The sequence below is a fragment of the Rhincodon typus genome, chromosome 20 (assembly GCF_021869965.1).
Source record: "Rhincodon typus isolate 14 chromosome 20, sRhiTyp1.1, whole genome shotgun sequence".
NCBI lineage: Eukaryota > Metazoa > Chordata > Chondrichthyes > Orectolobiformes > Rhincodontidae > Rhincodon > Rhincodon typus.
In genome coordinates, this window is record NC_063351.1 from 48,392,607 (window position 1) to 48,414,739 (window position 22,133).

Here is a 22,133-nt window from a genome sequence, read left to right on the forward strand (position 1 = left end):
CCTGGGGGTCAGCAGCTGGTTGATATGTGGCAGTCCACGTACTGCAACAAGGGGCATTTATGCTTTGGCTAGCTGTGGAAATGTGGTAGTGATATGCTCACACATTTGTGTTCCTGGGTCTAATTTGGCTAAAGCTCCCATTGAGGTGTCAGTATCTGAGCTGCTGGCAGTGTGCACAAGGTGGCCTTGCCAATGTTTCCTTTGATGCCTGTGAACTCTACACCTCTGAGGTTTTCGAGGGCCTTTCTTGCAGGGTGGCCTGCTTGACCACTGAGACCATGACATCCACTTGAACCTGAAAAAGACAGTAGGTCTAGGGTTATAAGTTGTGTTCATTGAATAACACTGACAAGTGGGATCAATGTAAGAGTTACTTTGGAATTAAAAATGGTACTTACTTGGTTGGTGAGACATGGAGATTTTGGATTCCCCTAAGGAGTGGTCCCAGCCTTCTCCTGCGAGGGCCAAGATCCACTCCTTGCGGGAGTGAGAAACCTAATGTCAGATGTACCACCACCCAATGGGCTCTTTCTACTCGATTGTGGGCTGTTTTCACCTGAAATGAAAGGGTATGATTGAGTGAGATGAAAGTGAGTAGCATAGGTGTTAGTGTTGGTTCAGGTGGAGCAATGATGGTCAGGTCTTCTGAGCAGGAAAGAGAGAGAGCATGCAGGGTTAGTAAAGTGTAGTAATGTGAAACGTTGGGACTGTTGGAAGCGAGTGAGGCAAGATGTTGCATGCAACATTGAGAATGGTACAGCATGACCCTTGGTGGGATACGGCTGCTGTAGCAGGGATAGAGTGATGTGAGGTAACAGGGAGAAGATGGTGGCACTAGCAGGTGGAGACGGTCAATGACCTCCTTTCAGTATTGTTATGCATTCCTTTGCACGGTGGAGGCCACACTGTCCCTGGTGGTAAACTCAGACCAGGCTGGCAGAACTGGCAGGTCTTATCCTCCTCTGCCGGCCTGGGGAAAAGAGGATGCCTATCTTCTGCATTACTCTTTTGACCAGGGCATCCAAGTCTTTGTCTGCAAAACAGGATGCCAACATTCCCTTGTCAGCAATGTCAAGGGAAAAGGTGAACCATGCAGGCCAACTCTGAACTGCTAGCACTTTACTGGGTGCACAATGGCAGTTTAAAGATGGCACTGGCATTAGTAATGCTGGTCCATTCCAGGATATCCAGTGGCTGGTGAGTTCTTCTGACTATGGCCATTGGTAGCACCAAATGAAAGCAGCACCATAGTCACAAGGTAGGCAGCGAGAAATCTCACTAGGTCTCGCAGAGAGAAACCCTACCTCAAACTCAACAAAATTGGCATGTATCCAAAATGTGATTAGAGTTAATCCATGGACTTTAATTCAATCATTAGCTCTGTTAGCGGGTTCTATTGCTACACAACTCTTTTTGTTATATCACTCATTTTTTGTAAAGTCAATGAATGAACAGTTCACATTTAAAAGTGTTTTGTGGTAACTGTTTCTGACATATGAATTCTTGTGACACCCTATGCATTTATGAAAAGAAATAAGTACAGTTCTTTTATTACATCCTACTCTCCTGGTTGGCCTTCCAACTTCCACTCTCCATAAGCTTCAGCATCTAAAGCTCAACTACACATGTTCTCACTCACTGAAAGTCTCCCCACCTAACCTACTTCTGTGCTCGCTGACCTGCAGTGGCTATCAGTCCAGCAATAAGTCAAATTTAAAATTTTAATTTTTTTTGTCCATTCATGGGAAGCGGGCGTTGCTAGCTACGCCAATATTTATTGCCAATCCCTAATTGCCTAGACAGCAGTTAGGAGTCAAGCATGTTGTTGTGGGACTTGAGTCACATGTAGGCCAGGCTAGCAGTTTCCTTCCCTAAAGGACATTAGTGAACCAGATGGGTTTTTTTCCCCCAATAACCAACAATGGATTCATGGTCATCATTAGACTCATAATTCCAAATTTTTGCTGGAGATTCAAATTCCACCATCTGCCAGGGCAGGATTCAACTCAGGTCCCCAGAACATTACCTGGTCTCTAGATTAATTCTCCAGTGATAACACCACTAGGCCATCTCCTCTCCAATATTTTATTCCTGTATTCAAACCACCAATGAGTTACAAATCTACAACTTGTTCTCTAATATAACACTTACTGCTTTAAACACTTTTGTGTTATCATTTAACAATGTGCCAGTTGTACAGATTATTAATATTAAAACACTTCATATAAATCACACAAGCATATGTGTGTACTTTGTATATTCATTGTTAACATAAAAAAAATTGAGAAAGAGTAAATCAGTACAATATGCAAGCATACAGTATACAAACAATGCTAAAGGTACATCATAACCTCAAGAGATCATAGCTTGCTTATGCATACTAGAAAGACACCTTTCGAAACACTAGTGATTGTGCTTCATCACCATTTGTAAACGCAAAAAAAAGTTAAAAAAAAAAGTAAGATTTCTAAAATCTGCAAGACTGACTTGGTTCTCTTGGTTAGTATAGGTAAATTATTAAAATGAGATAGAACAAAAAAAAATTATTTTAAACAAGATTGTGAAAAATTTAGAAAGATACACCTCTATCAAAACTAATATTGACCAGGTCAGGGTCATATCAGTTCATTCTTCGGTGATGAGATTGTTTTCATTCAGACTTCAACAAAAACAAAAAAAGGCACAGTTTAATTTTCCATTCATACTCTTGACAACTTTAGCAGTATTGGTAATGTGATGTAGGGTGTGAGATTTATAGATATTAATAGAATTTATTTTAGTGATTCAATTTTGAACTAATGACATGTAGTTTTGCTTAGCATATGAATGGGTAATAAATAACTTCCAGAAGCCATGATTGTAAGCCAGTGTGTGTCAGAAAGCAAATGTGGAGCTTTCCTGGAGTGATAATGGCTATTTGTTTGTATTGTGAGAGTTTTACAATTGGAGAGAACAACATTGACTTGTATTTGTTCTGAAGACAGATCACTGGACCCGAAAAGTTAATCCTGCTTTCTCTCCACAGATGCTGCCAGGCCTGCTGAGTTTCTCCAGCAATTTCTGTTTTTGTTGTAGCTTGCCTTTGGTTTAGGAGAATTAAAAGTTTTTTTTAAAACTTTTGTGACATTCCCAAAAGGCCTCGCTGCAGTTAGATGTAACAACATTTCCCCTGGAGAAAGGAATTAACTCAGAACAATTAGGAAATAGATTACCACAGGGTAAGGATTTAGTTTGAAAATTCATGGCCAGGGGTGTTTGGTTCTAAACTTGAAGGGTTATTTGAAGTCAAGAAAGATTAAGCTCAGTTGTGTGAATAATCGAGGAAAAGGCTATTAAATTCTCAAAACTAAGAATTGGAAGAAACATTTAAGTCAAACCTATAAATATGATAGAGAAGGGAATGCTTTCTGGTGTTTGAGTACTTTAAAACAATGGCGTTGTGATTGATTGGATTTTAATTCGTTGTGTATGTTGAAATCTTACTAATAGTGTTACATGTAAATAGCTTGGTTTGTTCTATTTCATCCTCATTTCTTTGGATTCATAAGCTTCTATTTTATTGTTAAAACCAAATCCGCAGCATTATCCGCTTGTGTTTCAGTGAAGGATCATCACGTTAAATAAAAGGAAACAAAATATAATCTATCAAGCCATATCAATCTATCAATCAATTTGGGATCTGACTAGCCTAGTAGTAATATCAGCTTGCACCCTAACAGTAAGACAAATTTGATCGTAGGACCTTTTCAAATCCACATCATGAAGTCTATATCTTATTATATCTGCCTCTTCCATCTTTAATATTGTAAAATTTCCAGTTGTGCAATTAAATTTTTATGCCAGATTTTACTCCAAGGACTCAAAAATGTCAGTCACATACGTTCAAGCTCAGAGCAACACTAAAAAAAAGTTCATTCAAGCTACTTACTTACCATGTGGTCAGTTCTCGAGAAAACTTGATCCCTGGCACTTTCCCCAAACGTCTTACTACCAAACGTAGGCGATGGCTTCCAGTGAGCACAATGACAGCACTTCCCATGGTGATATTCTCTAAACTGATTCCATTAACTTCCATAATTTTATCACCGACACAGAGCCCACTTTGCTCTAGGCAGATAAATGAAGCAAAAACAAAATAATTGATAATCTGTGAAAGTTGCACTGCTCATAACTGTATTATAAAATTTCCTTAGAATATCAAGTTCTTTCTTTCAGAAACAAGAATACATTACAAAGAAGAATGAAACAGATAAAGCAATGGTAATATTTTTAAACGACAAGACATATAATGTACAACTTGGGTCCTTCAGTTTCAAGCCAAAAATGCATCTAAGTTAATGGAAAATAAATTCAGAATTCTTGTTTAAATATGTTAAGTACATAACTTACCAGCTGCACTTCCTTCTTCTATTCTGCTCACAAATATTCCAAGACCATGTTCAGAGCCCCCACGGACACTGAATCCCAACTTCCCATCAAGGCCTTTCCCCACTGTGATGGTGTGGATTGCCTCAGCTGAATTGCATTCTTCAGTACCAGCTGTGGAAATATTAGCAGAACTAAATATATTCCATTGCATTAATTTGATCTCTGCTTGAATCTCATGATAACAGCTGAAGGTCAGGTACCTCCCTGAAGTGAGTGAGAAGAAATCAAATGAGGAAAAGTTGTAAATAAATTAACCTCTCATACAATTCTTACATTAACTTAAAAGCAGGGAAAGCCATTTTGCATTCCCACAGTGAATGAGTGCACTGATAGTGATTGCATTGAAATTCTGAAATCATGGTATAAAGTCCTTCAAATCAGCATGAGAGGTGCTCCAAATTTCAATATTAATTTACTCACCAAAGTATCAGCATGGCTTTATTATTTGAATTGTATCATGTCTGTGCCAGAAGATTGTCTATTTCAGCCACATCCTAAGACCTGCACATAAATTTTAGGCCAACTGAGGGAATCCTTCACTGCGGAAGGTTTGGTCTACTTGTTTAGGCTCAGTCTATTTGGTCAGATGATTGCTAAATGTCCTATCACACCAGCCTTGGAGCTAGGTGTAAATAGTACATGTTTTACTTTCCTGGTGTACTGTCAACTCTGTCTTGGTTCTGCAGTATGCTATTCAAAAGAATGAAACTCACCAACAGATAGGAATAATAGTAATCTCACAAAACTATCAAAAGGGTTTCCATAGCATCAGCCTTTCACTCTTTGCAACAGGAGCTGACGTCAGCAGAAACTGACGATGGAGAGGAAAGGGAAGAGTGTGTGTACAAGCATGGCTCGTAGGGTAGGGTTTTGTCAGTACAAACTTAAGGAGAGGATAAGGTGAAAGCTGTCAGCATGAACTTAGTGTGGGATGAGGTCTAAAATGTTAGCATGACTTGAGGGAAGAGGGCAGAAATGAGTGCCAAAGTAAACTTAAGAGAAGAATGACAACTGAAGAGACAGAGAAAGAAGAGGAAGAGGTTAAAATGAGGAAGGAGAGAAATGGTAATGTGAAGTTAAGGAAAACAAGTGACAACATGACAATAGGAAAGGGGGAACAAGTGCCCCACCTTGAATTTTGCAATCACAGGGAGATAGTGGTGTTGTGGTAATGTCACTGGACTTGCAATCCAAACTAATGCTTTGGGGTCATAGATTCAATCTTCACCAGGGCAGCTGGTGTAATTTAAATTCAATTAATAAAATCTGGAATGAACAGCCAGTTTTAGTAATGGTGAACATGAAACTATGATTGGTTGCCCTAAAATCCCATCCATTTTATTCATGTTCTTTAGGAGAAATTTGCCATCCTTCCCTGGTCTGGTCTACATGTGACTGAAGACTCACAGCAATGTGAGTGGTCTATCGAAACAATTAATTAAAAGTCAATTAGGGACTGGCAATAAATGCTGGTCTTGCCAGTGATGCTCACAGCCCATGAAAGAATAAAGAAAAAACAGACAACATAAAACATCGGAAACAAAAATAGAAATTGCTGGAAGAGCTCAGTAGGTTTGGCAGCATCTGCAGAGAGAAATCAGGGTTAACTTTTCAGGTCAAAGCACATATTTCCCTCCCCTCCCTTGTCAGCCTTCTGCAGTGACAGTTCCCTCCGGGACACTCTGGTCCACTCTTCCTTCACTCCCAACATCTCTCTATGACATCACGGGACCTTCCCCTGCAATTCAGAAAGTGTAACACCTGTCTGTCTGCTTCCTCCCTCCTCAGTATCCTAGAGCCCAAACAGACCTTCCAGGTGAAGCAGTTCTTTACCTACATTTCACACAATCTAGTTGACTGCATTCACTGCTCACAATGTGATCGCTTCTACATTGTAGAAAATAAACGTACACTGGGTGATCGCTTCGCAAAACATTTGTGTTCTGTTTGCAAAAAAGACCCTGAACTTCCAGTTGCCTGCCACTTCAACACGCCACCCTGTTCCCTGGCATATATCTCTGTCTCAGACTTGCTGCAATGCTCTAGCAAAGCTCAGCACAAGCTGGAAGAACACCACCTCGTTTTCTGCCTCGGGACCCTGCAGCCTTCACAATTCAATATCGAGTTCAATAACTTTAGGGCTTGAGCTCTTCCATGTCCTTATCCCCACCACCACAACCAAGCCTTGTTATCACATAGTCTGCTATTACACACCACCCATTTTTAGCCACTAACAGTTCCCATTATCAGCGATTCATCCTCCTAGCCAAATCATTATCCACTCCTCTGTCTGTCTAACTGCTCTTCTCTCTGTTTGGGCTGTAACCTCACCTGTCGTTTACAATTTACTCCCATCCCCACTCTATCTTCTGCATATAAACTGACATTTTCCTTGCTACCAGTAGTTCTGAGGAAGGGTCAGTCAACCTGAAACGTTAACCTTGATTTCTCTGCACTGATGTTGTCAGATCTGCTGAGCTTTCCAGCAATTTTTATTTTAGTCTCTGATTTACAGCATCCGCAGTTTGTTTGGCTTTGGGAAAAGTGTCTGTATAATATTCCAAGGGGGGAGAAAGTCCGTGTATGTCTCTGCGTGTGTGTCTCTGCATACAATTATACATGGCAATTTCCTATGCGCTAACATTCAGATTGCAGGGATCGATCAGTCCTCTAGTCAACATTAATTTCTTGACAGATATTACCAACAAAGTAAAGGGAACACAGTAGATTCTGGAAATCTGAAATAAAAACATAAAATGCTGGAAACACTCAGGAGATCAAGGCACGAGGGTAAACAGGAGATTTGCCTTCTGTGTGCATAACAGCATGGTAGTGAATTAAAATAGTCTACCAACATTCAATATGCGTCCACTAACTCCCACAGCTACCTTGACTACATTCCTCATTTCCCGCATCCTGTAAGGAACTCACTCCATTCTTCCAGATTTGTTTCTCTGCCACATTTGTTCTGACATGTAACCTTCCACAACAGCACTTCTAATATGTCTTCCTTTTTCTTCAATCAAGGAACCACACTCCTCCCCACCCCACAGACCTGTGACAGTTTAAACGGAGACGGGCGGCCTGTGACCAAGATATGTGCTGCAAGGATCAGTACTGGGTCCACTCCTTTTTGGCATTTATATAAATGATTTGGATATGAAGATAGGTGATATGGTTAGTAAGTTTGAAAGTGACACCAAAATTGGTAGTGTAGAGGAAAGCGAAGAAGGTTACCTCGGAGTATAATGGGTCATTGGTCAGATGGGCCAATGGGCCAAGGAGCGGCAAATGGAGTTCATCTAGATAAATGTGAGGTGCTACATTTTGGAAAGGCAAATCAGGGCAGGACTTATACACTTAATGGTAAGGTCCTGGGGAGTGTTGCCAAACAAAGAGACCTTGGAATGCAGGTTCATAGTTCCTCGTTTTTCAAGGACCGCAACATCCCCCCCTCAGTGGTCGAAAACGCCCTCGACCGTGTCTCCCGCATTTCCCGCAACTCATCCCTCACATCCCCTCCCCGCAATAACAACCAAAACAGAATCCCCCTCGTCCTCACGTACCACCCCACCAACCTCCGGATCCAAACGCATCATCCTCCGACACTTTCGCCATCTGCAATCCGACCCCACCACCAAAGACATTCTTCCCTCCCCACCCTTATCTGCTTTCCAGAGGGACCACTCTCTCCGTGACTCCCTTGTCCGCTCCACACTCCTCTCCAGCCCCACTACACCCGGCACTTTTCCCTGCAACCGCAGAAAGTGCTACACCTGCCCCTACACCTCCCCCCTCACCCCCATCCCAGGCCCCAAAAAGACTTTCCACATCTAGCAGATGTTCACCTGCACATCTGCTAATGTGGTATACTGCATCCGCTGTTCCCGTTGTGGCCTCCTCTACCTGGGGGAAACCAAACGGAGGCTTGGGGACCGCTTTGCAGAACACCTACGCTCGGTTCGCACTAAACAACTGCACCTCCCAGTCGCGAACCATTTCAACTCCCCCTCCCATTCCCCAGATGACATGTCCATCCTGAGCCTCCTGCAGTGCCACAACGATGCCACCCGAACGTTGCAGGAACAGCAACTCATATTCTGCTTGGGAACCCTGCAGCCCAATGGTATCAATGTGAACTTCACAAGCTTCTAAATCTCCCCTCCTCCTACTGCATCCCAAAACCAGCCCAGCTCGTCCCCGCCTCCCTAACCTGTCCTTCCTCCCACCTATCCCCTCCTCCCACCTCAAGCCCCACCTCCATCTCCTACCTACCAACCTCATCCTGCCCCCTTGACCTGTCCGTCCTCCCTGGACTGACCTATCCCCTCCCTAACTCCCCACCTACACTCACCTTTACTGGCTCCATCCCCACCTCTTTGACCTGTCTGTCTCCTCTCCACCTATCTTCTCCTCTATCCATCTTCTATCCGCCTCCCCGTCTCTCCCTATTTATTTCAGAACCTCCTTCCCCTCCCCCATTTCTGAAGAAGGGTCTAGGCCTGAAACGTCAGCCTTCCTGCTCCTGTGATGCTGCTTGGCCTGCTGTGTTCATCCAGCTCTACACCTTGTTATCTCATTAATTTAGGATATCTGGGTTGGCATGGACAAATTGGACTGAAGGGTCTCTTTCTGTGCGCATATGATGCTATGTTGGTGTAGTGGTAATGTCACTGGACTCGTGGTTTAGAATCCAAAAGCTATTGCTCTGAAGTAATACATTCAAATCCCACCTTGGCAGCTTTTGGAATTTAAATTCAATTAATAAATCTTGAGTACAAGCTGCTGTCAGGAATGCTAATCATGATAACTATCATTAATTGTCATTAAAACCCACTGTATACTTAAGCCCTTTGTTGAAAGAAATGTGACACCCTTACCTGATCTTGCCTGCATGGAACCCTCGGGCCCATAACAATGTGATTGGCTCTTAACTGCCAGCTGAAAATAGTCATGCTCCTGATTAGTTAACAGCTCTCAGCTAGGACTTCCTCCCTAGTGATAGGCAGGAATCCAAGTACTAAATGCTTTCTCTCTGACTTTTTGAGTGGCTGGGTTTCCCACCTGTTTAATTCTGTTCCCAGTTCCAACGACAAGTCAAAACCTGAAATATTGACTCTGGGCAGAGTCTTCCTAGCCACTGAATGGCATAGGTAATGACAAGTCAGTTGGGAAATAGGCAGAATCACTAGAAATAAGATTCTTAGTGTCAAGAACAATATAGTTCAGTTCTCAAATTATATGTTGAATGATGTGACAATAATCTCACTAGGGAGCAGCGAGAAACCTGTTTGTATCTATTTGCCTGCATTAGCATGCCATCATTACCTAATCTCACCTCATTGATATGCAGTTTCCCATTCTCCTACTCACTGGAGAGAAACTAGATGGTGACAATTCCTGACATGAAGATCACAGCGCTACCTTGGCGTCTCCAGCTCGTCACTTTCTCTTCTGAGCCTCCACCTTGGACAACAGTTGCCAACCTCTCATAGCACATTCCATGGGCAGCAACTGCTTGCAAACCACCACTGCAGAGGTTGGCATCAAATGTGTACCAGCTGCACCTTCATGACACATCTCCAACTGACTTACAATAATGTTCTACATTTCACTGCTTTACGCTGGAGCAACCAAGCACCCGTCTTTGTAATGTTGTTGCCAGGGCACTTTGCACATATGGAGAAGCACCCAGCTCATGGATTGGACTAAGGTGCACCTTAGGGCTGTTCGAATGCTCTCTTACTGCCTACTCAGTTTGCATCTCTTTGGATTCTCACACCATGTCTTTTTGTCCTTTCCCCCCACAGCCAGAATTTAAAGGCTCACAGTCCTTCTGTCTTACTGTGTGGTTTAGCGCAGACACAAATCCACACAGCTTGTCATAGCTATTAGCTGTTATCAGTCAAGTGGAAGGACCTACTGCTGTATAGCACTGTGCGCCGATCTCACACCAACATTATATAGCAGTAGCATACGTGGTAAACACACATTATTTGCATCAACCATTTACACATGTTTCAAAGTCTAACGGGAGTAATCCTCAGTCAGGTCAAGGAGGACAGTTTACATTCAGGGGATCCAAATCCTAGCCACGAACAATCTTGACCATGTCACTGCAGATTGAACTGTGAAACATATGTAATGACAAGCAATCTTAAAAATGGCACTTGGGGGCCACTGTTCATGAAAACAGTCCATGATCGCATAGATTACATAAGGACACAGAACTGATTTCCTCTCACTTTGAACTATTGTTATTCACTAACATGGTTTATAAGTAATGCAGCCTTTCTTGGGTAACATTGGGGATCGGGGGAGGGAGGGGGGAGCAAGGTATCGTAATCATACAGCACCTACAATCTCCACTATATTTGGTGTGATGTAGCTTGTGCTGAATTCATCTGAATAAAATCCCTATGTCAGAGGTCCACTAGAGACATTCCTTGACCCTCCATGTTGGATTCTCCATGTCCTATTGTATGGAGAAATATGCTAAACTGTCAACAGACGGAAGCCTTATAAAGATGGTTACTGGAAGACAAGGGCGACTCTCTGAAATCAGGTCTCATGACTCTCAAGCAATATCCTGACTGAGGTGTGCATTGATACAAAGCTGCAGTCTTCTGAGGAGTAAGGTGAGGACATTGAGCATGAGAAACATCACCTTCAGATGATAGGGTGCTGCAGGGTCAGGTGCAAAAAGCCAGACAAGATTTAATTCCGATACCTCTCTCTCCTTCCTGGACCTCTCTGTTTCCATGTGTGGCAACCACCTGGAAACCGATATCCATTTCAAGCCTACTGACTCCCACAGCTACCCAGAATACACCTCCTCTCACCCACCTTCCTGCAAAAAGGCCATCCCCTATTCCCAATTCCTTCGCCTCCGCTGCGTCTGCTCCCAAGATGAGGCATTCCACTCCCGGACATCCCAGATGTCCTCGTTTTTCAAGGACCACAACTTCCCCTCCACAGTGGTTGAAAACGCCCTCGGCCATGTCTCTCGCATTTCCCGCAACTCATCCCTCACACCCCCTCCTCACAATAACAACCAAAACAGAATCCCCCTTGTCCTCACGTACCACCCCACCAACCTCCGGATCCAACGCATCATCCTCCGACACTTCCGCCATCTGCAATCTGACCCCCTCAACCAAAGATATTTTTCCCTCCCCACCTTTATCTGCTTTCCAGAGGGACCACTCTCTCCATGACTCCCTTGTCCGCTTCACACTCCCCACCAGCCCAACCACCCCCGGCACTTTTCCCTGCAACCACAGGAAGTGCTACAACTGCCCCTACACCTCCCTCCTCAACCCTATCCCAGGCCCTAAGAAGACCTTCCACATCAAACAGATGTTCACCTGCACATCTGCTAATGTGGTGTACTGTATCCGCTGTTCCCGTTGTGGCCTCCTCTACATCGGGGAAACTATGCGGAGGCTTAGGGACCGCTTTGTGGAACACCTACGTTCGGTTCGCAACAATAACCACACCACCCAGTTGCGAGCCATTTCAACTCCCCCTCCCACTCCTTGGACGACATGTCCATCCTGGGCCTCCTGCAACGCCACAACGATGCCACCTGAAGGTTGCAGGAGCAGCATCTCATATTTTGCTTGGGAACCCTGCAGGCCAATGGTATCAATGTGGACTTCACAAGCTTCAAAATCTCCCCTCCCCCGACTGCATCCCAAAACCAGCCCAGCTCGTCCCCGCCTCCCTAACCTGTCCTCCCACCTATCCACTCGTCCCACCTCAAGCCTCACCCCCACCTCCTACCTACTAGCCTCATCCCGCCTCCTTGAACCGACCTATCCCCTCCCTAACTCCCCACCTACACTCACCTTTACTGGCTCCAACCCCGCCTCTTTGACCTGTCGCTCCTCTCCACCTATCTTCTCCTTTATCCATCTTCTATCCACCTCCCCCTCTCTCCCTATTTATTTCAGAATCCCCTTCCCCTCCCCCATTTCTGAAGAAGGGTCTATACCTGAAACGTCAGCTTTCCTGCTCCTCTGATGCTGCTTGGCCTGCTGTGTTCATCCAGCTCTACACCTTGTTAGCCAAGATTTAATTGGCGCCCGGTTCCAATGGATGTAAGCTGGGTGTGGCTATCACTATAAATTTGGTGTGGTTCAAGAGGCAAGCAGTCTCTGTCTGTTACCAGAACAAAATGTGCAGCTTTGCTTGCTTACTTTTTCTGCATTTTTGCAGTTGCTAAATAAAAATGAAAGTGTATAAAAGATTCAAGGCTTTCCAGTATGTGAATGTGAAAGTAAATAATGAGATGATGTTCAGTTACGCTGGGTATCAGGAAAAGACTGGCACTCCTTTTTCCAGACTTTTGTGATGGGATGATGCGAAGGATAGGTAACCTATCTGGCTTGATTCTTAAGTAGAAACACATTTACTATCATGCACTTGTATTTACAATGAAGTGTCATGTGTCTCACTCCAGTGCCCTGAGAAGTATCTCCTTTTGGTTCCCCTGTCATTACATGTATGGTGTAGGGGAGTGTTAGCTGGCTCTAAAAATGGCACCAGCATCAGGAATCTTGGAGGTCCTGGCAATGGTGAGTACTTTCACCTCCGCGGGAGGAGCGATTAAACACGCAGGCACCATTGAGATATAACAAAGTGGGTTGTTGAGAACAGTGTGACAAAGATCAGTAGGGCTCACAAAAAGAAACCTTTCATGAAACTTGCTGAATTATACATTTAACAGATTGCTGATAAAATTTGGCCTTCTGTTTCTATCTACACAGAACTGCCTATTGTGTATTCCTCAAATTTTCTCTGTTTATTTCAGATTGTCAGCATCCACAGTTGTTTATTTTGGAAAGGGAACATATTTTCAGATTATAATTTTCAACTGGATTCTATTCAGAATCTAGAAATAAAGGACAGCTCTAATCCATTCACTATTGTTGAAAGCTTTGACAGCAGTCAAACTGTTTATCGTCTCTGCAACCTGTTCCAAATTAAAAGTAATTGTAAAGTGGATTATTTTCATTAATTGTAGTGTCATTGTGATCACTTACCTTCAACTGGGGAAGTACCAGTAATAAGGATCACCCTGCCCATTGGCGAGGCAGATCGCGTGTCTCGAGGCTGTCCATTCATTTGCTTGTGCTGTTTCTTCAGCAGGTACTTTGTTGCTGTGTTTGCACCACCAGCATGATTGCTGATGTGTATAGCATCAGTCATTTCCCTTCTTGCAGAGTCAAATGAATGAGCCATGCTGGTATAGTCCACCAACAATTCATTAAAAATCTGGATTGCATAAATTTTGGCGTAATTATCACGCAAAAGAAATTGATCTGCTAATTACTTCCATTTTAATAGTCTTAAATATTACAAAGGAATCTTTGCCCTACATCTTCCTTCCAATGAATTGGCGACAGCACGTAGAAAAATATATCAGAAACAAGCATTGTGTGGCAACAAATACTTGTCAAACTCTCCGCCATTTTGCCTCAGAGATAACCTGAAAGTTTTGAGGATTTAAAAAAAAAAATCAATCATGACTGTTAAATCAAATGAATGCAAGTTCTCTGTATCTAAATTGATAACACTGGACTAGAATTAAATTGCATGAACTAACATTAATTACTGACTTATTTATTTACTATACAGCAAAACATTGAATAGATTGCTCTACCATTAGAATCAGATCATTGCAGATTAATGTAGCAGGCAACTTATTATGTAAAATTTGTCATTTAAATAAAGACCAAAATGACATTTGCAGAATTAAAACTGGCACTCACATCGACCTAATTCTATACACTTGATAACAAAAAGTGATCACACTGAGATACTATAACTCATTCTCTACTAAACCATGACTCAACATGTCCTTTACTAAATAACAATGTAACCCAACCTTTACTGGATCACAAGAGAATTCAAACTTTATGATTTATGATTCATGTTCATGATTTAACTCATCTTTTACCAGATTATGCTTTAACTTATTTATTACTTGACAATGCTTCAATGCATCCTTTACTGACTGAAAGGAAATGCAAACATTTCTGATTTAGACCGAAAAAAACCTTGTATTTACATAGCATTTTCCCTTACTGCTAGATATCTCAAAACACTTTTCAGCCAATTAAATAGTTTTGAAGTGTAGTCACTATTAAACTGTAGGAAACCCAACAGCTAATTTATGCATAGGATCTCCTACCAACACCCATAAGATAGTGACCAGATAAACTGTTGTACTGTAATGTTGATTGAGGGATAACTATTAGCTGGGACATTAGGAATAACTTTGCTTTTCTAGAACACTATCATAGGATAATTTACAAACTCCTAAAGGGCCTCAGATTATATTTCCATGTAAGAAGAATACTCTCAGTGGTCAAGTGAGACTTATACGCAAAATTTTATAATTCAGAGGTAAGAGTGCAATCTACTGAACAGGTAAAGCTGCTTAGCACCATCCATTGGAGCAGTTCATTATACAGTTGAAACAAAAGAAATTCTGGAAGTTGATGGTAGCTAAATCTGAACATTTATCTTTTTATTTAAAAAGGGCATGTAACAAATTTGTCAGAATGAAGGCTATATTAACATCAAGGATAAAGAACATGAATCTTTTGGAAATAATGTTGAGATGATACAATTTGTCATCTATGTCAAACACCTCAGAGACATAAATAGGAAACAAAGAATCTATTGACAAACTGAATGTATAGAAAGATATTCTGCACAGCCTTCAAAGATAGAAGGACAAACGAGGAAGGAATTGAAATGGCTGACGAGTAAACAACATTAAGGAGAGAAAAACCGAAAGAACTGTGGATGCTGTAAATCAGGAACAAAAATAGAAGTTGCTGGAAAAGCTCAGCAGGTCCGGCAGCATCTGTAAAATCAGTGTTAACATTTTGGGTCCAGTAACCCTTCCTCAGAACTCCTCAGAGGAAGGGTCACCGGACCCAAAATGTTAACTCTGTTTCTCCACAGATGCTGCCAGACCTGCTGAGCTTTTCCAGCAACTTCTGATTAAGGAAAGAAAGATACAGCCCTTTAAACACATCACTGGAGTAGACATAGAAAGAGATAACTACTGCAGGGGAAGATCAATGGAAAACATGGGAGAGGGAAGCAAAGCAGAGTGAATGATGGATGGAGTTGACTAACGCAGAATGTCAGGACAGGGCAGACAGAGGTAGAGGTCTGTGGTAGTCAGCCTCTGGAAAGGAGATGGTGCCAAGGCATAGTAAACTGCATGGCAAGTTCGAAATTGCACAACATCAGGTTTTCATGTAACAGGTTTATTTGAAAACACAAACTTTCGGAGGTGAGGTAGATTTTTGTTCAGATGTGTTATATCACATCTCTGGGATTTGAACACAGACCACCTGGTCCAGAGGTAGGGACACTACCATTGCACCACCAGGTGCCCCTGCAGCCAAGGCATCATGGCCAACAAAAGTAATGAGTTATCTTCACCCATTCCCAAAGCTGGGTGAGAGCAGCCGCTCCACCCCCACAACCCCAAAGCCAGCCTGTGCCAGGTGGGGCCCAGGCTGGCAAGTGAAGTGCCCGAGTCAAGGGGTGGAAAGAAAACAACAAAATAAACAACAAAAATTAACAACAACAACTGCAACCATACAAGGTGCAGGTGAGACCACACCAGGTGTACTGAGAGCAGTCTGGCCCCCTTATTTAAGATATAATTTAACCGGAGGCAGTTCAGAGAAGGCTCACTGGGACGATCCCGCGTACGGAGAGACTGTCTGATCAGCAAGGGGTGAACAGATTGGGACTCTGCTCGTTGGAATTTGAAGGAGAGGTGATCTCATTGAAAGGTGTAGGATTCTTAAGGGGCTTGACAAATGCTGAGAGAATGCTTCCCCCCATCGCAGCGTCTGGGACCAGAGGACATAGTCTCAGAATAAAGGTGGCACCAATTTAAGACTAGGATGAGGAGGAATTTCTTCTCTCGGAGGTCTGTGAGTCTTTCAAATTCCTTGGCACAGAGAGCTGTGGGGCAGAGTCCTTGTGTACATTTAAGGCTGAGATAGACAGATAGATTCCTGATCAGTCAGGGAATCCAGGGGTCATAGAGTCATAGAGCTATACAGCATGAAAACAGACCCTTCGGTCCAACTTGTCCATGCCAACCAGACATCTTAATCTGGTCCCCATTTGCCAGCATTTGGCCCATATCCTTCTAAACTCTTCCTATTCATATACCCATCATACCCACGTTTTTAAACATTATAATTGTACCAGCCTCCACCACTTCCTCTGGCAGCTCATTCCATACATGCATCGCCCTCGGTGTGAAAACGTTGCCCCTTAGATCCCTTTTAAATCTTTCCTCTCCCGCCTAAATTTAAGCCCTCTAGTTTTGGGCTCCCCTACCCTGGGGAAAATACCTTGTCTATTTACCCTGCCCATGTCTTTTGTGAGTTTATAAATCTCAATAAGCTCACCCCTCAGCATCTGACGCTTGACAGAAAATACCACCAGCCTATTCAACCTTTTCCTTTTACTCAATCCCTCCAACCCTGGCAACATCCTTGTAAATCTTTTTTGAACCCTTTCAAGTTTTACAACATCCTTCATATAGCAGGGAGTATTCCAAAATAGACCTAAGCAATGCCATGTACAGCTGCAAAATGACCTCCCAACTCCAATACTCAATGCACTGACCAATAAAGGAAAGCGTATCAAACGCCCTTTTCACAAATCTTTCTACCTGCAACTCTACTTTCAAAGAACTATGAACGTGCACCCTAAGGTCTCTTTGCTCAGAAAGATTGCCCAGGACCTTACCATTAATTGAAGTTGTGCTCTGATTTACCTTACCAAAATTCAGAACCTCATATTTATCTAAATTAAACTCCAATGGCCCATTTGATCAAGGTCCCGTTGTATTCTTGAGGTAAACCTTCTTCGCTGTCCAGTACACCTCCAACTTTGATGTCATCGGCAAACTTACTAACCATACCTCTTGTGTTAACATTCAAATCATTTAGATAAGTGATGAAAAGCAGTGGACCCAGCATCGATCCTTGTGGCACACCGCTCGTCAAGAGGCTTCCAGTCTGAAAGCCAACCCTCCACCACCACCACCCTCCATCTTCTACCCTCAAGCCAGTCCTGTATCCAAATGGCTAGTTCTCCCCGTATTCCATGTGATCTAACCTTGCTAAACATTCTATCATGAGGAACCTTGTCGAATGCCTTACTGAAGTCCATATAGATCACATCGTTACAGGGGAAAGGGGAGGGAGGTGGGCATGAGGGATGTTGGATCCGGTCTGAGGGGCCGAATGGCCTACTCCTGCTTCTTCACGGTTTGACAACAAGGCACTACAAACCGGCAAAAACAACAACAAAAAAAAAAATAAAAGAAGCAACAAAACACAGCCACAGGAAAAACAGCATGAGAATGGTGAGTAAAGAGGCCGAGACACCTCTCAGACTATTTATTCCTTTAGAAGATAGGAGCCAGGGGAGCTGTTGGATGTCGATGGCGCCGCCGGAGAAGCTTCGAGTAATTTCTCTTCACCTTGGACACCCCCACCCGGGGGCCCGGCAGATGGGATGGAAATACGGCATTAATTAAAAGGCTGTGAGCGGGGAATGGGATGGAGGGAGAGGGTGAAATGAAAGGATTCTCTCACCTGTTGTTGTTGTCTGTCAGGGACACGGTGCGACAGTTTAACGGTCAACGGCCTCCCCTCCCGCTCCGGGGCCGGCACAAAGCCGGCCCACTCCGGGCCCCAGCCTCTCTTCTCATTGGTGCAGATCGCCAGCGGCCGTGGAGGCTGCCCATTGGTCTGTCCAGCTGTCAATCAACTCGTTCCCCTGCCCCACCGTCCACCAATCTCTCAGTGGAGCACCCATTCCCCACAAGGTCAACTCCAGTCTCCAACTGGAACACACATTCCCCACAAGGTCAACCCCAATTTCCCACTGGAGCGCACATTCCCACCCTCAATCTCCCACTGGAGAATCCATTCCCACCCCAAACTCCCAGTGGAGCACCCATTCAATCTCCCAGTGGAGCACCTAATCGCATCCACAGTCTCCCACTGGAACACCCTTCCCACTTCCAATCGCTCAGTGGAGCACCCATTCCCCACAAGATCAACCACAGTCTCCGACTGGAGCACACATTCCCACCTTCAATCTCCCAGTGGAGCACCCATTACCATCCCCAATCTCTCACTGGAACACCCTTACCACTCCCAGTCCCCTACTGGAGCACACATTCCCCACAAAGTTAACCCAATCTCCCACTGGAACACCCACTCCCACCTCAATATCCCACTGGAGCACCCATTCCCCACAAATTCAAAACAAAAAACAGAAATTGCTGGAAAAGCTCAGCAGGTCTGCCAGCACTTGCGAAGAGAAATCAGAGTTAATGTTTCAGGTCTGGTGACCCTTCCTCAGAACTGACACAAATTCAAGCCCAACTGGAACCTAAGTCTTTAAATAGAAAGTTGAGCATTTAAGGAACACTATTATTTCATTTGAGAAAGTTCAGAGAAAGTTCACTAGGATAATCCCCTGTATGGACAGGTTTGTCATATGAGCAAAGACTAAACAGGTTAACTGTAAAGGTAAAGTGACCATCATCTTACTGGACCATAGGTGTGCTCTCCCTTTACAGAGAGATGACTGATGAGCCCTTAAACTGGTTGGGACTCTATCATTGGAATTTAGAAGAATGAGAGGATCTCATTTAGGTATATAGAATGTTTACGGGGCTTGACAGGGTAAATGCTGAGAAGATGTTTCCCCTCATAAGGAGAGTCCAGGATCAGAAAGCATAATTCCAGAATAAAGGGGAACCAATTTAAACCTGAGATGTGGAGAAACATCTACTCCCTGAGGGTTGGAACTTCTTGCCACAGGGAGCTGTATGGGCAGAATCTTTGTGTATATTTAAGGGTGAGATAGATGGACTTTTGATCAGTAGAGGAACCTATATTTATGGAAAAGGGCAGGAAAATGGACATAAGGAATGTTAGACCTGCCATGGTCCTATTGAATGGTGTAACAGGCGTGAAGGGCAGAACAGCCTATTCCTGTTTCTATTTCTTATGGTCTTATTTCCTAAAGGGAAATTCAAATTTTTTTTTAAACACTGTAATAATTGGAAATAAGTGTATCTTTAAAAATACATTCATGGGATGTGGACATCACCTTTATTGCCAATCCCTAACTTCCCAAAGAGCAGGTAAGAGTCCCATGTAGATGAGCCCAGGTAGGGATAACCTTTCCTAAAGGACATTAGTGAACTAGATAGGTTTTTTTTTCAATGGACAATCAGCAATAGTTTCATCATTATCATTAGACTCTTAAATTCAGGTTTTTTGTTGAGTTGAAACATGACCATTTGCCATGGCGGGATTCAAACCCAGGTCCCCAGAACATTACCTGGGTCACTAGATTAGTAGTCTAGCAATAATTACCTCTGGGAGTATCCACTGGGAGGCTGCTACACACACAGTAGTGTTGACATTCTAGCCATTCAGCTAATTACCAACCTAATGTTAATTATTCCAATGGTAAGTATCATTCTGTTAATTCATTTTAACTAACTTCTAATAGGGTTCTTAGGAAATTATGTTTGCAGTTTAGTGAGCTACCATAAATATGTTGTTGAGGGGTGGCACAGCGGCTCAGTGGTTAGCAATACTGCCTAACAGTGCCAGGAACCTGGGTCCAATTCCAACCTTGGGTGACTGTCTGTGTGGAGTTTGCACATTCTCCCCGTTTCTGCATGAGTTTCCTTCAGGTACTCTGGTTTCCTCCCACAGTCCAAAGATGCAGACCAGGTGGATTGGCCATGCTAAATTGCCTGTAGTGTTCAGGGATGTGTAGATTAGGTGGGTTATAGGGGGATGGGTCTGGGTGGGATGCTCTGAGTGTCAGTGTGGACTTGTTGGGCCTAAGGGCCTGTTTCCACACTGTAGGAATTCTATGAATAACTGAGGCCAAATTTGAAGTACTGCATCCAGTTCTAGTCTCCCTACTAAAGAAAGAACATTATTAAACTAGAAAGATTGCAGCAAAGATGTACTAAGATTCCACCTAGATTGGAAGGCTTGAGTCACAAGGACAGGTTAGATAGATTGGGACATTTCTTCCCTAGAGTGTAGGAGGCTGAGTGGTGACCTTATAAAGGTCTATAAAATCATGAGAGGCATAGATAAGGTGGATAGCGAAAAGCTTTTCCCCAGGGTAGGGGAGTCTAAACCAAGAGGGCATAGACTTAAGGTGAGAGGGGAGAGATGCAAGATGGCCATTCTCTTTTCCACACAGAGCATGGGAATGTCTGGAACAGGCTGCCAGAGGTAGAGGTGGCAGCAAGTACAATTTTGTAATTTAAGAAGCATTTAGACAGGTAAATGGGATAAGTATGGAGGGAAATTGACCAAACGCAGGCAAATGGGACTAGTTTAATTGTGAAAATTGGTTGGCATGGATGAGTTGTGCTGAAGGGCTTGTTTCCATGCCGTTGACCTCTCTGACTCTACGAGATACACTCATATGCATTTTATGAAATTATTTTATGATTAAAGCTTCATTGTTTCGATGCAAAATGCACGCGAAAGTCAAGATTGCTTGGTACAATTCGTATCATGTTTATTTTAAATTCACTGAGGAGCGTGGTAGATCTGGCGATAAAACATTGAGAATTTCTAATCACGAATTTCATTTTCCTGTACAGCTTTCGTCTTGCTCAATGTGTTTTGCAAGATCTCAGTCGAGCTGTTTTGAAAAACGAGATCGTGGTGGTATGAGTCACTTTGAGGAATGTGAGGAGGCCGTTTCATCTCCGTCTGAAACTGAACGCACTTCGCGCAAGAAATATGAGCAAGGCATCAAAAAGAAATATTGCTGAGTTAAATGCGTTCGAGCTGCTGGTATGGGAAGCAACACAAGACGAGCCTAAATCAGCACCACGGATAGCTCACCGTGAGGAACTGGAGAACACCAGCTCATGTGGCAAATAAATGTGGCAGTCACGAATGCATTGTTAGCTCGCCAATAAGTCCAAGTGAGGGATGTGAACATTGAGACAAATTCATGACTAAATCAGTGTCGAGGTGCGTCAAGGCGAGAAATAAGAGCAGTGCATCGGGTTATATGAAAAATTAAGCCTTTGGCTATTCATTGCCTCAAATTAGATTGATGTGATAGACGTCTTGCTGAGCCAGGAGGCCAAGCCAAATACTCACGTAATATGGTGTGACATGCCGTGGAGACAAAGATGCACTGAAATAAAAGAAAGAATCGCGAATACTGGACAGCCGAAATGAACAAATTAGAAACTGCTAGAGCAACTCAGCAGGTTTGGTAGCATTTATGAAGAAACAAAACAGTAATGTTCGAGTCCAGTGAACTTTCTTCAGAACCTCTTACCTGCAGTCAAGCTGTTCATTGAGAACTGTTGACATCACATCAGTCACCTTAATTTTGTGTTCTGAAGAAGGATCACTGGACTGGAAAAGTTAACTCTGCTTCTCTCTCCGCAAATGTTGCCAGCCTGTTGAGTTTCTCCACCAATTTGCTTTTGTTTGAGAGAGATGTACATTCATTTGTCATGTGAGAGGTTCACAGTCTACAAAAAAATGACAAATTATCATGATAACTGACAGCATTAGGATTAAAATTATAACGTTATTCTGACACAGAAGGAGTCCAATTACCTATCA

General features: G+C 43.2%; 1 protein-coding gene across 1 annotated transcript in view; it reads right to left on the minus strand.

The window, feature by feature from the left end:
• Positions 1-18,165, minus strand: part of pdzd7a (PDZ domain containing 7a) — a 101,642-nt gene extending 83,477 nt beyond the window's left edge. Inside the window, exons 1-4 of the mRNA XM_048608931.1 lie at positions 18,084-18,165; positions 13,476-13,921; positions 4,390-4,539; positions 3,933-4,107 (exon numbers count right to left, since the gene is read on the minus strand). Coding sequence (XP_048464888.1) covers positions 3,933-4,107; positions 4,390-4,539; positions 13,476-13,674 — 524 coding nt within the window. The 5' untranslated portion in view covers positions 13,675-13,921; positions 18,084-18,165. The remainder of the gene's footprint in view (positions 1-3,932; positions 4,108-4,389; positions 4,540-13,475; positions 13,922-18,083) is intronic.
• Positions 18,166-22,133: the final 3,968 nt, after the last annotated feature.